Source organism: Macaca nemestrina, chromosome 5, assembly GCF_043159975.1.
Source record: "Macaca nemestrina isolate mMacNem1 chromosome 5, mMacNem.hap1, whole genome shotgun sequence".
NCBI classification, from domain to species: Eukaryota; Metazoa; Chordata; class Mammalia; order Primates; family Cercopithecidae; genus Macaca; species Macaca nemestrina.
Window position 1 is genome coordinate 167,538,235 of NC_092129.1, and position 18,870 is coordinate 167,557,104.

The 18,870-nt window shown below is 41.1% G+C and overlaps 1 protein-coding gene across 1 annotated transcript in view; it reads left to right on the forward strand.

Annotated features, from left to right (window-relative positions):
• The window catches only part of LOC139363500 (uncharacterized), a 254,346-nt gene that overhangs the window by 45,282 nt on the left and 190,194 nt on the right, over positions 1 to 18,870 (forward strand). The window contains exon 2 of the mRNA XM_071097586.1: positions 17,756 to 17,816. Coding sequence (XP_070953687.1) covers positions 17,756 to 17,816 — 61 coding nt within the window. The remainder of the gene's footprint in view (positions 1 to 17,755; positions 17,817 to 18,870) is intronic.

Below are 18,870 nucleotides of genomic sequence, written 5' to 3' on the forward strand. Positions count from 1 at the left end.
TAGAACTCATCTCACTGGGCTGTTGGGAGAGCTGAATCAGTTCCGGGCGTGGTGGCTCATGCCTGTAATCCCAGCACTTTGGGAGGCCGAGGAGGGCAGATCACCTGAGGTCAGGAGTTCGAGACCATCCTGGCCAACATTGTGAAACTGGTCTCTACTAAAAATATAAAAAATTAGCCAGGCATGGTGGCGCGCGCCTGTAGTCCCAGCTCCTCGGGAGACTGAGGCAGGGGAATCGCTTGAACCCGGGAGGCGGAGGTTGCATTGAGCCGAGATCACGCCTCTGTACTCCAGCCTGGTGACAGAACAGGACTCCATCTCCAAAAATAATTATGATAATAATTAAGGTACTGACAAAGACTAAGCACTCTGTAATGTTTATTATTGGTGATTTCACCAATGCACTGTGAAATTCTGTTTCTTGATTCTCAGCATTGCAGTCCCTTGTCATTGCACTTCCATTTTTCTCTTCCCCAGAAGATGCATCCCGTGTTCAAGTGGAAAGGCAGGGGAAATATCATGTCAAGAGAAGAGTTCTGAACAGTACTCTGTTTCTGTGACATGGATCCTCTTTCCTCTCCTTTTCTCCTTTTTTCGAGGTTGGATTGGCATTCCTCTCAGACTTAAACAAAGGCTTTGCTTTGCAGAAAGGATCTTTCTGCCTTCATGTGTCTTCTGCCTTTAAGGGTGTAATTTGTTTCTGATGCATGCAGGGTGCCCCCTTGAGAAGGTTTTGTTGATGTTGTGCAGAGGCGTCCTGTATTGATCGGTGATAGAACTGTTCTATAGTGGGTGAATGAGGTAATTCTCATCAGGTTACTCTAGCCGGTGACCTTGAGGCTGATCTGATGACTAAGCCACAGAGGTGGATCCCTGGTTACAGAATGTCCTTGTTTAAAGGTAAATCGGTGTGAGAGTGACTAATAGTTTTAAAGAAATGATGGCAAGCAAATTGCATGCCCTTTGGTGAGAGACACAGTCTGTATCAATAAGCTCTGAGGCCTCCCAGATCTGGGTGAGACATTGGGGCTGATTTTCAAGGGTTCCTTTATCTCTCTGCTCCTCTCTTACCTCTTTTCATTAGATTCCAATTCTCCATCACTTCCATGACCGTGTATAATACAGTCACTGCCATGACTGTATATATTGTCAGTGTGAAGTTCAGAGCAAAATACATAGGCCTCTGAGCTAGTTGGCTGGGTTTCTTTTTTCTTTTTTAAAAAAATTCAACAGTGGGGTGGGACAGAGCTGAAGATGAAAAGATGCTTGATACAAGAGAAGAGAGAAAGTAAGCGTCATGATAAAATCTGCATTCAAAAAAACCCTTGTTATAAAAGGAAAAGGGGAATGAATCATTAGCTATACATTTAAGCTGGATCAACACGTTAGCCTTGCGGATAACAGTTTCTAAACATACATGCCAACATCCCTGCTGTTGCTGAACTGGCCCTTTCTGCATGGGAATAGGTAGAAGTCTAAATGAACAGACTTAGAGTGGGTGGGCAGGTGAAGGATAGTGGGGGTAAGTAGTGAGGAGAAGATAGGTTAGAATAGTTATTTTGGGCTGGGCGCGGTGGCTCATGCCGGTAATCCCAGCACTTTGGGAGGCCGAGGCTGGTGGATCACCTGAGGTCAGAAGTTTGAGACCATCCTGGATAACATGGTAAAACCCCATCTCTCCTAAAAATAAACACAAATTAGCCAGGCACGGTGGCTGATGCCTGTAGTCCTAGCTACTTGAGAGGCTGAGGCAAGAGGATTGCTTGAACCTAGGAAGCGTAGGTTGCAGTGAACCGAGATAGTGCCATTGTACCTGGGCGACAGAGCGAGACTCTGTCTCAGTTTTAGAAAAATAGTAATAATTATTATTATTATTATTATTATTTTGGAATCATTGAATAGCAGTCAGCTGTTTGTATGTTGGTCAATAAAAGCAAACACATATAATACTCTTCTAAGTGCTTTGTAATATATTAATCCTTTAATCCTCGCAACCTTTATTATGCAAATTTTATATCTGAGAACAGTGAGGTTAAGTGATTTGCCCAAGGTCATTTAAACCCAGGCATTGGCTCTGCCCCTGGTGCCCTTAACACTTACAGCCTCTCACTGTCCTGGGTGGTGAATGTCTTGAGAGCAAAGAGAGAAAGGAAATTCCTATTCTCAGTGGACATATTTCTTGTGCTGGTGGAAGGAATTTAATTATTATTACAAAGGGTTTCACCAAATGTACTAATCTGGGAAGTTGCCAGCAAGCTGACCATGATCAAGTTGGGAGATGGTGGTCTGCAGTCCACGCATATCACCATATCATTCCTGAGATGTAAGACTTTTTTTTTTTTTTTTTTTTTTTTTGAGTGTTGCCCAGGCTGGAGTGCAGTGGCACGATCTTGGCTCACTGCAGCCTCTGCCTCCCGGGTTCAAGCAATTCTGCTTCAGCCCCTCAAGTAGCTGGGATTACAGACACCTGCCACCACACCTGGCTAATATTTGTATTTTTAGTAGAGACAGGGTATCACCATGTTGGCCAGGCCGATCTTGAACTCCTGACCTCAGGTGATCTGCCCACCTTGGCCTCCCAAACTGCTGGGATTATAGGTGTGAGCCACCTCACCAGGCCAAGACACATTTTTACCTCCCAAATCAAAGTCTGCTTTTTGCCTGTATCATGGTTGTATTTCAATTAGAACATTATTTCTTTTTTTTTTTGAGACAGAGTTTCACTCTTGTGGCCCAGACTGGAGTACAATGATGCAATCTCAGCTCACTGCAACCTCCGCCTCCTGGGTTCAAGCAATTCTCCTGCCCTAGCCTCCCGACTAGCAGGGATTACAGGCACCCACCACCACATCCTGCTAATTTTTTGTATTTTTAGTAGAGACAGGGTTTCACCATGTTGACCAGACTGGTCTTGAACTCTTGACCTCAAGTGATCCATCTGCCTCAGCCTCCCAAAGTGCTGGGATTACATGCGTGAGCCACCATACCCGGCCAGAAGATCCTAATACATAGGCAGCCACTCAAGCACTAGAGACCTTCTCAGAGGGTGAGCAGAGTTGGCTCTCCCTGTCGGTGGCATCACATTGGCAGAATACACACACTTTTATCCTGTGGTGGTTGGCGAAGCCATTGATTTGCTGAGTAGAATAGCAAGGAAATACTCTAGACAGGTTTAACATTTGCTAGCGCTAATGAATTTGTCAAGCATCGGAATTCAGGGACAGTTGATGCACACTTAAAATGCTCTGAAATAGATTTTACTTTTTATAAAAGATAATCTCATATTTGAATCAGAAGAGGCACGTTTTCCTTAAATCATTTAATTAACTCCTATTTCAAGAAAAACCTCCTATTCAAAAAAAAAAAAAAAAAGAGAGAGATTTTACGTTACCTAAGGCCAAGTAAGAGTTGAAGGTAGAATGAGTAAATAACCAAGTTTATGGAAATTGTAAAACAAATAGATGTGTTATAAATGTGCTATTTAACGAAAGCGTTTATTGACTGGAGCAATAATGATGTATCTTTGACCATGACAAGTACCAGTGCTGAAATCCATCCAAGCCACAAAAATGATTGGAGGGTCCATGTGGAATATAAAGCTCTGCAGAGTCTAGAGCTCATATCCTATATGGCTTTTTGCTAATTAATAAAGATTGGCCTTTTGTCTGTTAATAGCCTAATTGCAAGGCATTGGCAAAAGTGCTGCCTTTCACTGCTAAGGGGGACAGCTTTCTGTAAAAGAGGTTAAAAGGAGAAATCAGGAACCTAATTTTTTGTTAAATGAGATGTCCCCCAAAAATCAGATACATGCATATTTGGGCTGAATAAATCTTTCCTGGGAAACTCTTCTATGACTGGGCACCGTTGTTCATGAGAGACTTTTCCCTCAACATTTTATTATGAAAAATTGCAAACATACAAATAAATTGTAAGAATTGCACAGTGAGCACCCATAGACTTGCCATCTAGATTTTGCAAGTAGTATTTTGCTCTATTTGCTTTGTCAGGTATCAAGCCATCTGTCCATCCTGTAGTCCATCATGTTTTAGTCAATGCCCTTCAAGGCTAGTTAATGTGTATCATTACTCAATCAAAATAAAATATTGGCTTTAGTTCTTGCTTTTAGGTAAATTTTATTTTATTTATAAAATAATAATAAATAATAAATAATTTTATATATAAAATATATAAATATTATTTATATAAAATCTATTATTTATATAAAAATATATTTATATATAAAATATATTTATTTATATATAAATGAATAAATAATATAAATAAATAATAAATAATAAAATAAACTATTATTATTATTATTATTATTATTATTATTGAGACAGGGTCTCACTCTGTTGCCCAGGTTGGAGTGCAGTGGTACGATCTCAGCTCACCGCAACCTTGACCTTCAGGGCTTAAGCAATCCTCCCATCTTAGCCCCCTGAGTAGCTGGGACTACAGGCATGGGCTACCACATCTAGCTAATTTTGTTTTTGTTTCTGTTTTGTTGGTTTGTTTGTTTGTTTTTTGGTAGAGGCAGGGTTCTGCCAGGCTGGTGTCAGACTCCTGGGCTCAAGTGATCCACCCTCTTTGGCCCCACAAAGTGCCCCACGCCTGGCCAGAAAAACCCAAATTGAGGGGACAGTCCACAAAATCATTAGTCTGTACTCCTTAAAATTAGCAGATTGCTACTTTCATCACATCATATGTGACCTATCACGGGCTGTTGATCTTGATTACCTGAGCTGAGGTTGTGTGTGTCAGGGTTTGTCAGCTTTAAAGTTACTCTTTGTACACAGACACTCACACACACCGTTTTTCATACTGTGCTACTCATTGGAAGGAAGTCACTGTGCGCAGCCCACACTTAAGGAGTGGGCATTTACACTCTACCTCTACAAGGGCAGAACATCTGCATGAATTATTTAGAATTCCTCTGCGCAGGAGATGTGTGTTTTCTTCCCCTTTTAAAATTTATTTATATCAGTATGAACTCATGGGTGTTTATTTTATACTTTAGGTTCTAATCCAGTACCATGTTGTTTATTTTGTTGCTCTGGTTGTTTTAGTTCTGGCGATTGGCAGCCTTTTGAGAAATATTAGGAATATTGTCCCCTTTGATGTGCCCCCATCACTGAGGGGTATTGATTTATCTATTTAGCATTTTCCCACTTTCTGACACTACAAGACACTCCATGCTCATCTTGGATATTTCTTGTCGCAGTACTAGAATCAGCCATTTCTCCAAAGAGCACTGGTTCGTTTTATTGGAGAACGGTGTTAAGAACTAAGTTCTGGGTACTGGGGCTTGCAGAAATTTTATGTCCAACACATATTAGCTCTCCCACTTCCTTTTGTGGAAGTTTGGTGTGTGCAGTAGTGAGTGCCCTGTGAAATCTTCACGCTACAGATTCACTTTAGTCCCTCACCAATCCTAGTTCACTACAGGAGGAGCCTAGCTCACTGTGGCAGACTGGACAGAAATCAGCCCGGTCAGTCAACTCAACAGATTTCATTTATTCAGCTCATTCCAGGTCAGACTTGGTGCTGTGCTTATTCCTGTGGGCAGATGCCCTGCCCTCACAGAACCCTACCCTCTAGAATCAAATGACAGGACAGTAACAGAGAAGTGCTGTGGAAAATCAGAATACAGAAGGGCTGGTGGGACCTAGCCTAAGAGCATTCAAAGAAAGCTGTTTATACAAGAGCAGACTTAGCAAGGTTTATTCCAGATGAGGCGGCTGGAAGCAAAGACATGGAAGTGGGAACAGATAGTCTCTTAAATATCTATGGATAAGAAGGATGCTAAAAATAATGAAGGACTTTGCTTCTTGGATTTGTTTTAGGTAGGAAGTAGGGTTGACTGCTCTTGGTGGGATGAGGAAATGGACCAGTGGTGTGGTGGAGCCAGCTTGCACGCACTTTTATGAGCCAAGTATTAAATGTTCGGGAATTTGGGGAGCAGGTTGACATCATGTTACTACCTTGAAATTGGCCATGGTGGGAGTGTTTACACTACAGAAGTCTGCAAATGCTACAAATCAGGGGTCCTCTCTCCCCTCCCACTTTTATTAAACATTTCTCCACACATCACTGGCTTCAGCTATCTAAATATCTAGTATATACTCTTACCCTGAATTTATTTATTTTTTTCTTCTAGCAGTCTTTCGTATGTCCACATTTTTATTCGGTGCTTTCAATCCTCTAAAAAAACTGTCAAAAAATGGTTGCAGTAGAGATGTGTGCCCCTGATTGAAAACTGCATTTTACTGCATATTGGTTAAAACTCTTTAACAGTCAGAAAATATTTTGCTTAACCAGGTTATTTCGGACCCTCTAATGGCCATTCTCAATAACTGAGTTGGAAGTGCATGATTCAAATGTACTAGACCATTACGCAGCCTTCTACTTTATTTTGGCAGCATGGGAAAACCTGTTGTCACCTGAAGGTCGTCGTCAGTGTCATATATATGTGGTCGTAGGATTTATGGTTGGGCTGGCTTGGAGGTATCTTCTGATTCTTACCAAGAATATAGGAAGAAATGATATCATTTTCCTTCAGTTGAGAAACCATGACTCAACATTATTCTGCTTGTAGTAGATAATGCAACCCTGTATCACTTTGACTTTTGCAAGGATGATACCTGAGTAATCCAGGGAAGAGTGCTATGCAAATAGGGACAGTTTCCATGAGGTCATCTCTTGTGCATGGTATATGGTGTTAAGTGTTATGCCGAATTAGACTCAAAGGAGCTTACATTTCAAACAAGTCACCTAAAAGCAGTCATGTGCGTGATGAAGGAGAATAGGGTTAGGGAAAGAAGAAGACTCCTCTTCCTCATAACTGGAGATTGTGAGTTTTCACTGTGATCCTGAAAGATAGGTTGGCTTTGCCTTAATTATGGGGATTTCTTTTACCTCTTTGCCCTTTCTTATGTCCCTCCATCAGTTATGGTAAATTTTCGTAGCTTTTGTTCCTATCAGTGACTTTACTCCTGGTCCACTGTCAAATGGAATCTCTGAGGTTGTAAAACTCAGAAAAGGATATTGCAAGCATTCTGGCCGTATTACAAATCTCATGTGAGAGCTCACTCTGAATCAAAGGAACTCTCATATTTTTTTTCAGTCCAATGATTGCCAGATGTGGAAGCTGATTTCCTGGAACACTCAAAGGAGGCCACAGTTCATCAGCTGCCTCCCATAAACCAACACTCTCAAGCTTCAACTCTCATTTGAAATGTCTTCGGGTATCTTGATCCAAAAAGATCACCTGAAAAGCTCCCTTATAAGGTCAAGTGATCACAGGGGTCTTCTTCCTCTTCTTTGTATTGTGATAAAAGTCATCATTTTCACCATTTTTAAGTGTACAGTTCAGTGGCATTAAGTCCATTCACATTATATTGCAGTCATCACCACCATCCATCTTCAGAACTTTTCATATTCCAAAAGCAAAACTGCATATCCATGTTGCAGCATGTGTCAGAATCTCCTTCCCTTTTAGGGCTGAATAATATTCCATTGCACATATATGTCACATTTTTTAATCTATTCATCCATTGATGGACACTTAGGTTGCTTCCACTTTAGGTTATTGTGAATTACGCTGCCATAAACACTGGAATACAATTATCTGTTCCAGTGCCTGCTTTCAGTTTTTTGGGGTATATACCTAGAAGTGGAATTGATGAATCATGTAGTAATTTTTTAATTTTTTGAGGAAGCATCATGGTATTTTTCACAGCAGCTGCACCATTTTGCATTTCTATCAGCACTGTACACAGAGTTCCAGTTTGTCCACATCCTTGCCAACATTTGTTATTTTCTTGTTTTGGGGGTTGTTTTTTGTTGTTGTTAATCAAAGCCATCTTAATGTGCGCGAAATGGTATGTCATTGTGGTTTTGATTTGCATTTTCCTAATGATTAGTGATGTTGAGTGTCTTTTCATGTGCTTAATGGTCATTTGCATATTTTCTTTGAAGAAATTTCAATTTAAGTCCTTTGCCCATTTTTTAATCAAGGTGTTTGTTTTTTATTGTTGCTCAAGAGTCTTCTTGCATTCCTAGATAGTACACTGCTTCAAGAGGCTATTTAGCATTTATCTGGGGTTCCATGGCGCAGCCTGTTCCCTTTGCACATATGTAATGCAGAGATGAATATGTAGAGACTTACCACTCTGGAAAACTCCACCTGGCATTCTAAGATTTGCCCATATCTGCTTATTGTGGATGAGGTTCAGTGGTGGATGCTGCAGAATACACCACTGACTGCTTTTGGATACTGTATGATATTGTCATCTAACTTTTCACTAAGAAAAATAATCTCTTTAGAGGAAAGGAAGGAAGTTGAGAGTCCATCTTATAATTGTTCAGTGTGATAATATTCTAGACCAGGTATTGACAAACTATGGACCGTGGGCCAAATATCACCCCAGCCTGTTTCTGTAAATTAAGTTTTATTGGAACACTGACATGCCCATTTGTATGAGTATCTTCTATTGCTGCTTTTGCACTACAATGACAGATTGAGTAGTTGCAGCAGAGCTGTCTGGCCCACACAGCCTAAAACATTTGCTCTCTGGTCTTTTGTAGAAAAAGTTTGCTGCCCTTTGGCTGTTCTAGGTGTTTAAGAAATACTATTTTACAAACCATATATATAATGTAGTGATGTTGACTGCAAGCTATTCACTTTGAAAACAATAAAGCTTATGTAGTAGATATTACTGTTTTAAGTATTAATTGAATAAGATAGACCCTGATTGGGGCAATGGCTTTCATGTTCTTAGCATCACTGGGGCTGTTACCAGATGTAACCAAAAGGTTTCTAACATGGGTAGCGCTGTTTTTTGTTTTTTGTTTTTTGTTTTTTGTTTTTGAGACGGAGTTTCACTCTTGTTTCCCAGGCTAGAGTGCAATGGCATGATCTCGGCTCACTGAAATCTCCCATCTCTCAGGTTCAAGTGATTCTTCCGCCTCAGCCTCCCGCATGGCTGAGATTACAGGCTCCTGCCACCACACCTGGCTAATTTTTGTATTTTTAGTAGAGATAGGGTTTTGCCATGTTGGCCAGGCTGGTCTCGAACTTCTGACCTCAGGTGATCCACCGGCCTCAGCCTCCCAAAGTGTTAGGATTACAGGTGTGAGCCACCATGCCTGGCCTGGGTTGAACTTTTTAAAGTCACAGAATCTGACTCCTGCCTTTCCCCTGTGATATTTCCTATTTGTAGTAACCTTTGGTGAAGTAGCTCTGATCTTTAGCTGTGGTGAGAGGAGTTATGGAAGAGGACCTGCCCCGAAACGTAGACCGCAGGCAACTTGCTGCCTGGCACCCTAAAGGTAGTTTCCTGCTTCTCTTCCCCTCTGTCTCCAGGTCAGAGGTGCAGCTTTGCTGAGGCAGTGATTGCCAATTTTGGAATTTTGAGATACTGTTGATGTGCTGATTTTTTTTTTTTTTTTTTTTTTTTACAAATTCTGTTCAATGCCTTGACCATGTATACAGTAAACTTATGCTAGCTGTTAGAGGACTTGTTAAGGTGTATGGACACTGTCTTTGAAGAGTTTATATGGTATGTTTTGGCAGTTGAAGAGTATTAAGCATTGACTTAAACAATTATGTATAATACCCATTGAGATAATGGGAAAGAAATCCTGCACATACACACACACTCATACCCACCCATGAACACAGACACCCAGGAAATCATAAAACCTGATTGACATCTACATGTAGGTGTTGTTTTTTTTTTTTTTAACTTATATTTTAAGTTCAGATGTACGTGTGCAGTTTGTTATATAGGTAAACTTGTGTCATGGGGCTTTGTCGTACAGATTATTTTGTCACCAGGTACTAAGCCTAGTAACCATTAGTTATTTTTCCCGATCTTCTTTGTCCTCCCACCTCCACCCTCTCATAGGTCCCAGTGTAGATGTTTTCTTAAGTAAAATGGTGGAGTAGTCATTTTGTACAGTGCAAATAAGATTCTGACAATGGATGAATCTGACAAGAGATTACCTTTTGCTCCACATACAATGTTTATCTAAAAGCAAAATGAACCCTTAACCCTTTCATGGAATCTTACTGCTTCACTTTGTGAGTGAAGTGATGGGCATTGAGACAGTATTGAAAACTTTCATGCCCTTTTCTTTGCTTTTTGACAATTTGACCTTTTTTCCCCCCTGAAATATAGCAATCAGTATTTCTCTTCTGGATCTGGTTCTACAACCTATGTTGATTTTAATTACATTCCTTGAAAACCATTCTCAAAATACTGTCTGCCCCTTACATTTTAAGCTTGAATGTTGAAAATAGAGCTTTGATAAGAGTCCCTTTGAAAATGATTTTCTTCAGTCAATATCAGAGGAGTAGTTCCTTATTTTTATATTTATATGTTTTAATTCCTTAAGAACAGATATGTACCAAATTTCATGGTATATATTTATAATCGTCTTTTCAATTTTAGACAAATTTTGGAATTCAGATGTTGCTCTTTGAAATGCTAGTGACTTCTCCAACTTGGGGACATTCACGGACTCAATAAGCATGCCTTTTATTTATGATTCTCTGAGGATTCATTCATTTCTGCGTATTTTGAATGTCTGCTACACAGAGATAAATGATGTAAAATCCAGGCTATCAGAGCTGGGTCACAATTTAGTGGAGAAGATGAGTACGACAAAAATTTACCGTGGAGTGTGAAAAGTGCTCCTCGTGGAGACATGCACATCATGCCATAGTAAGTTTAGGGAATTTGTAAACTCACTGAAGTCCTAACTCAATTTAAATTGAGTTAGACTGTGGATAAATTTATCCGACGAGAAACACGTAATAATATGTATCTATTCTGAGGTAATAAATGAAAAAAGTTGGATAAAATAAAATACGTCTGTTATAACCAATGGCCCCCAGCAAGGCCGGTGCTCTTGAGCCATTATTATTCCTGCACATTCTTTGTGTTTGGGTTATTAACATTGCGCTTAGGTCAGATGAGCGTGTGTTCAATCTGCCACGCTTTGATAACTAAAGTAAAATGCTGATGGAGATCATTTAAGACTGTCTCTATGCTGTTGATTGCATGCTTGTGGCTCATAATCAGAATGATGCAAAGTAATTGTTAGACTGACTTGCCAAGGCTACATTTTGTGCCGTTGCCACTGTCAGCACTTTGGTCCTGCTGTGCTGCCTGAAGAACGCTTGCCTGGCACCTGTTGGGCACTAATACACAACTCTCCACTGAATGTCATGGGTAACTTTTGTTCTCACATCCTCGCTTGCTACCCTCAAAAAAAAAAAAAAAAAAGTCTTGCTCTGTTGTCCAGGCTGGAGTTCAATGGCACAGTCTCAGCTTCCTGCAACCTCCACCTCCCAGGTTTAAGCAATCCTTCTGCCTCAGCCTCCCAAGTAGCTGGGATTACAGGCACACACCACCATGCCCAGCTAATTTTTCTATTTTCAGTAAAGATGGGGTTTCATCATATTGCCCAGGCTGGTCTCGAACTCCTGACCTCAGGTGATCCACCCGCCTCAGCTTCCCAAAGTGCTGAGATTACAGGCATGAGCCACCGTGCCCGGCCGCAAGTGCTTATCTTTTGTTTGTCAGAATGCTTACGTATCGAGACTTTAATCTCTCGTGCATGTTGCCAGGGAGCTCATCTTTTCTCTTTGGCCGTGAAACCCAGACAAACCTAGCTTTGTCACTTACTGGTGACCTTGGTTAGGTTACTTTTCTTGAGCCTTATTTTCCTCATCTGTACAATGAGGCTAATAAAACCTATTTTACAGAGATTTTTTGTCAGGATTAGAGATAATAGATAAAAATGTGTTCATACAAATTAGCCACTTAGCAAATGGTTGTTGCAAATATTAAGGAATTTAATGCTTACTCAGGATGATACAATACAATGACAAGACAACATTTCCAAAAGTCAGTTAGTCTGAAAATATGATGATAACGTAACTGTGGAACATATAGTATCAGCACAGCTTTACTGGACAAGTCATTTTTACCAGAGACACACAATTAGATTTGGATGTTAGAATCTAAACCACATGGTTTTATGGCTAGATCTGGAATACAGGATATGTTATGGACTCTTCCATGTATACCTTCAAAGGATATGGAGCTACCTTTGGAAGCAATGTATGATTTAGTCTTTTTTTTTTTTTTTTGAGATGGAGTCTCACTCTGTTACCCAGGTTGTAGTGCAGTAGTGCGATCTCAGCTCACTGCAACCTCCACCTCCCGGGTTCAAGAGATTCTCCTGCCTTAGCCTCCTGAGTAGCTGGGATTACAGGCATGCACCAGGACACCTGGCTAATTTTTGTATTTTTAGTAGAGACGGGGTTTTGCCATGTTGCCCAGGCTTGTCTTGAACTCCTGACATCAAGTGATCTTCCCGCCTCGGCCACTGAAAGTGCTGGGATTACAGGCATGAGCCACCACACCCATCAAGATTTAGTCTTGATGGTGTAAAAAACCCATTATATAGCATACAACACAGCCTGACCATCTACTGCTCACTCATGGAAAAGCGGTGACTACAAGAGAGTTGGGCAAAGCAAAAACTCTGTCCCTATAAGAAGTTCATTGTTAGATCTAGAAACATCTCACCAGCTTCTGAATTGTACCAGGAAAAGAGATTTGTTAAAAGTAGCTCAGTTCATATTCCATGATCTTGTAAGTGCCTAGAGTGAATTGTCTAAGAAATGCTCTCTCTGACTCCATCCAGTGCTGACATTTAAGGTCTGTATTCTTTTTTCCTGACATTGATTCTATTTCACATGGTCAAAATGTAATAGACATGTTTTTTCTAAGAGCATGACCCCCACCACAAATTACCACTCCCCTTAAAAATTGCGTCAGCTGGACCAGGGTTGAAGCATTTAGGGAGCATTTGTTGTAAGGGACTGTCACCTACCATTGGTTATGCACCCTGGTTTCACAGATCAGACTCTGTGTTGCTCTACTTTGCATCTCCACCTTTGATCTCGCCAGGATTTTGCAGCCAGTATCTGTCTCCTGTGGCATTTCTTTGCTGCTGCTGTGTGTTCTTTCTCCCTCTGCTGCTCTCTGCCAGCCCTATCTGCTGCCTGATTCATGGAGCAGTGTTGGATACTCAGAAAAGGTTAACTGCATTCGTGTCTTCATGACTGGAGACATGATTTCCACACACTCTGCCCATTGCAGGGATACACTCACTTCCGCAGGCTCCCCTAAAGAATGGGATTTTCCTGGAGTGTCACTAGTCGCTGGGGAGGTATGGCACCCTTAATTGAGGGCAAGGGTGTGTCATGTGATTTCAGCAAATCCTATCACATATATTTTTAGCAAACCAACCATTCTCTTTGAGAAGGAACTTGGGTTAGAAATATTAACACCAAATGAACATTTTAATTTTTGATACCTTCTAAAGAAATATGGTAAGTCCTGATTTTTTTTTTTTTTTTACGTTTTCACCTTCAAATAGTGATTTAATTTCTAGGATCCCTCAAGATCATACAGTTTTCAGTTAACTTTTTCTCTGTATCATTAAGTAACTCTACCATAATTGGGCCGAAAACAAGGACATTTGCTTGACTTCAGACTTAATGATTTAATACTTGATCTAGCCATCCCTATTCACCCTTTATCCCGAGTCTTTAAGGTTGAGTCCTTTTTCAATATGTTGGACACCCACTGAATATTCTTTTTTTTTTTTTTTTTTTTTTTTTTGAGACGAAGTTTCACTCTTGTTGCCCAGGCTGGAGTGCAGTGGTGCACTCTCGACTCACTGCAGCTTCCACCTCCCGGGTTCAAGCGATTCTCCTGCCTCAGCCTCCCGAGTAGCTGGGATTACAGGCATCTGCCACCATGCCCAGCTAATTTTTGTATTTTTGGTAGGGACGGAGTTTCACCACGTTGGCCAGGATGGTCTTGAACTCCTGACCTCAGGTGATCCGCCTGCCTTGACCTCCCAAAGTGTTGGGATTACAGGCGTGAGCCACCGCACCCGGCCACCTACTGAATATTCTAATGTGTGATTCTATTCCCTGTGGTATATGTGTTAGTTTGTGTTCTTCTACGCTACACCCACTCAAACCAAAACACTTTTTTGCTGTTAAGGCTTTTTATATTTATTCAGCCTGCCTTTCTCAATCTTGAAAAATGTAGAAGAAAAAAAACCACATGCTACCACAATATGTAGTCATTTCTTATAAACTTGGGACACTTTGGTAGACTCTGTAAATTCAACAAATAAATGTTTATTGGTTCAGTCCTTCAATGCAATACTCTTGCAGTCCTCAAAAATTATGATGTTGATGCATCTATTGATGTTAAAAGAGATTTTCAATATAATTAATAAGTAAAAAAAATCAGACAGCAAAGTACTATGAATACTATCATAGTATGTTATAAATAGATTGTATGTTTATATGTAGATTTATTTCTAGATGTATATGTACAATATACTCTGTATACTTGGGCATAGGAAAGAGTCTGGAGTCATATAACCAGAATGTTAATAGCGATTATTGGTGGGACTTCTGTGGATTTGTATTACTTGAGTTTTTCTGTTTATCTAATTATTATACAGTAAATAGTTTTATTTTGTTCTCATTTGTCTCATCCACTTTTTTTGACTGCATAGTCCTGTAATTTTTTTTTAATTTAAAAAATTTTTGCGAGTACATAGTAGGTGTGTATATGTATGGGGTACATGAGGTGTTTTGATACAGACATGTAAAATAAACACATCATGAAGAATAGAGTATCTGTCCCCCCAAGCATCTATCCATTACATTGCAAACATTCCAGTTATACTCTTTATTTTAAAATGTACAGTTATTATTGACTACAGTCACCCTGTTGTGTTATCAAATAGTAGATCTTATTTATTCTAACTACTTTTTTTGTACCCATTAACCATCCCTACCTCCCCTCCAACACCCTGCTACCCTTCCCAGCCTTTGGTAGCCGTCCTTCTACTCTCTGTGTCCATGAGTTCAGTAGGTTTGATTTTTAGATCCCACAAATAAGTGAGAACATGCTAAGTTTGTCTTTCTGTACCTGGCTTTTTTCACTTAACATAATGATCTCGTTCCATCCATGTTGTTGCAAATGACTAGATCTCATTCTTTTTATGGCTGACTAATACTCCATTGTGTGTATATACCACACTTTCTTTATCCATTCATCTGTTGGTAGACACTTATATTGCTTCCAAATCTAAGATGCTGTAAACAGTGCTGCAACAAACAGAGGAAGTGCAGACTTGTCCTCAATATACTGATTTCCTTTCTTTTGAGTATATACCCAGCAGTAGGATTTCTGGATCATATGGCTACTTGTCTCATCTACTTGTGAGGGGTGAGGAAAAGGGGAATACGGTGCAGGTACTCACATTCTGGTAATTCTTCTGTTGTTTTTTGTTTGTTTGTTTGTTTGTTTTGCTCTTGTTGCCCAGGCTGGAGTGCAATGGCATGATCTTGGCTCACTGCAACTTCCACCTCCCGAGTTCAAGCAATTTTCCTGCCTCAGCCTCCCAAGTAGCTGGGATTACAGGTGCATGCCACCATGCCCAGCTAATTTTGTATTTTTAGTAGAGACAGAGTTTTACCATAGTGGCCAGGTTGGTCTCAAACTTCTGACCTCAGGTAATCCACCCTACTCAGCCTCCCAAAGTGCTGGGATTACAGGAGTGAGCCACCACGCCCAGTCACATTCTGGCGAATTATTAAGTCACCAAAGCCTCTCCTGTGTCTTTCCTCCACTGTTACAGATATATGAACATGTTGTGCCAAATGGTGATAATGCCTTTTTGTTTTATTCAGTCTCTTCTGCGTACCAAATGCCACACTAAAAACTAGAAACATTCTATGAAGTCGGTATCGTTATTGCCATTATACAAATGAGGAAAGGGTTCAGAGAGTTTAAGTGACTGGAACGACACAGCTCCTCTGTGACTGAGCTGAGGCTCAGACTGAGGTCTGACTTTGAAATCTATCTTTGTGGTCTCAAGAATTCGTACTGTAGACATCTCGTCTGTTGTTAGGATGAAAAGGTCAATGCGTGTGAGTGGATTGTAAAGTGTTGCTTTAAAACAAAGAAGAGACTCAGAGATTTTGTCAGTATCTACCGTTTTTCAATGTTTGCATGGTTTTCTGGCAGTTTTTTCAATTGGAGCATAACCTTTGTCTTTGCAGCCCCACCTAGCCTAGGATAGTCCGACTGCATAGTCAGTGTCACGTTAAATACTTGTGGACTGCTCTGTGGGACTTGGAGGAGTGCCCTTTAGATTCTGAGAAACTGAGTCTGGGAATCTTCCTACAGGCTGGTGGGCCATCCTGAAGAAGCTCTATCCTGCCTTGGTGGCCACATGCAGTCCACGTCCTCTGAGGAAAAGGGCGGGAAGGCTGTGGCCTTCCACAGCTCGTAGAATGAATCCCAAAGATTCTGGAATCCTGTTCAACTTGCCCACAGAACGTCAGGAGCTGGAATAGCTTTGCCTCACAGCCTCTCTTAAGCCTGCAAAGGCGTCTTTAAAATAGTCTCTGGAAATTATTGTTGAGTTGGATCTTGAACGTAGTTCCTTGTGTGGTGTAGATTAAACAGTCTGTTGCCGTCGCTCCCTTATCTCCCTTTGTCTTTCAGGCTTCCTCTGTCCAACATTCACATCATCTCTGTTCTTTCCCACACTTTGTTTGACCCGTCAGTATCTCAGACACCGTGGCTTCCTCACGGGATTACTTAGTCAGCCTGATATGTGGCCTCCAGCGCCCCTCTGCCAAGTCCACATTCCCATATGAGCCTAATTACATACAAATCACTGCGGGGAGTGAAGCTGTGGGTATACCATTTTGGGAAAGAGCAAAGTGCAGGAATGGGGTACTTTGGTTATTTACTAAGACTTCTTCACAGCCTGAGCAATGTAGCAAGACTCTATCTCTGCAAATAAAGAAAAAACACAACATTTTAATCCAGGTGTGGTGGCACATGCCTGTAGTCCCAGCTACTTGGGGGCTAAGGCAGGATTTTGAGTCTAGGAGTTTGAGGCTGCAGTGAGCTATGATGGCACCCCCATCCACGGTCACTGAATTCCCCCATGAGAGGCACTTTGGAGGGAGGATCCCAGGGTCTGAGCTCAACTCTGCCACTCACAAGCGTACGCATGTGGGCAAGTGGCTCAGTCCCCTGGGCCTCAGGGTTTCCAACTATAAAATGGGCATGGATCTATGACAAACCTGGGTGACAAAGCAAGACCCTATCCCAGAAAACGAAACAAGGCTGGGTACAGTGGCTCAAACCTGTAATCCCAACACTTTGGGAGGCCGAGGTGGAAGGAGCGCTTGAGGCCAGGAGATCAAGACCAGCCTGGGCAACATCTCTACAGAAACATTACTTTAAAAAAAATACAAAAAAGGCTTCTTCCATAAGCATCATGGTGGGCATGGAGGACATGACATTTTAAAAAACGCACCTAAAAAATTGATTTCTTGGGCACCACAATATGGACTCTTTGTCACAAGGACCATACATCTCATGATAAATGAATCATGCCTGTGATTGTTTTCTACGTATTGATTGTTCAAAGCTCTGCTTTTAAACTTCATATAGTCAGCCAAATAATCATGCATCTATTGTTCTTCAGACATTTATTGTGCACCTAATAAAGGCCAAAGTGCTAGGGGCTGAAATTTCTTATCACCTCTAGGCCTGCTCATTTGGACTGATTTAGAAAATGGAGTTATTAATTTTTTAAAAAATCTCTTTTTCTCTTCCAGTTTTCCAAAGAAATTAGACCATTTTCTTCGTGAAAAGAAATCGACCTGCTGTTTTCATAGGGTGAGTGATCCTTTGAATCTTTCCTGTATTTTTACCCACATCAAAATGTTATCCAATTACTATGATGTGCCAAGAAAAAGTGTGTGACAGCATGCATTCTCTAGTTTTCTCATGCTTGGAACCAAGGTATTTTTCCTGGTCATCGACTCTCCTCATCACTGGGTGCTTTGGAGAGGATGGTTTCCCTTGTAGATTTTTTCTGCCATTTCTTTTTGGTGTTCACATGCTTTGCCTCTTGTGAGGTCATCTTCATTGCTATTGCCTTGTCCAGCTCGCAGAGAGGAAGTTTCTTTCTCTCAGCAACTGGTGCACAGAAGTACAGCTGTGGGCAAGGGGGAACCATCCAATTTCTTCAAGTGACTGTGATGTCTCTTGAATTCCATGACCAAGAATAATAGGATGTGAGCCCCAGATGAGACCTGAGAGCTTGTCTGGCAAAGGCCCTATGTACAGATGAGGCAGCTGAGGCCCAAAGGCTTCACATCACCTTTATGGGGCTTCATGGAGTGTAGCAGAGCTGGGATTATGACACAGGTGTGTTTGGCTCCTAGCTGCGTGATGTTTGCCCTGCACAAGACTGGTTTTGGAATCTGCAGATTCTTTTTGAGGCTGTAGAATTATAGGTAGTTCAACTTAAAGTGGTCTTGGTCATCTAACAATGATCACCCCTAAGGCAAGGGTCAAGACTGATGCTGATAGACTATTTGACTTTCTCATAATCATAGTTGGCTACTAAGTAAAGGGGTTGGCAGAGCGAGTGTACCCAGAACACTTCTGTTACGGACGTCATCTGAGAAAGCTTATTTTCCTTTGCGCCCTTTCCAAACCACTGCATCTGCAGTGCCACGTTGTCACATGCTGAGACTTGGTGGTACATCTGCTTTGCAGCTAGAAGTCACGGTACACCTGCAGGTGTGTGCAGTACAGCTGCCGACCCACACACTCGACTCGCGGTTGTCTGCACCTGCAGAAGAATGCCCATCAGGGTTCCTATATTGAAGTACAAATTTGACCTACAGTCATAGAGACTTTTGAGAAACATTTATTATTTTAT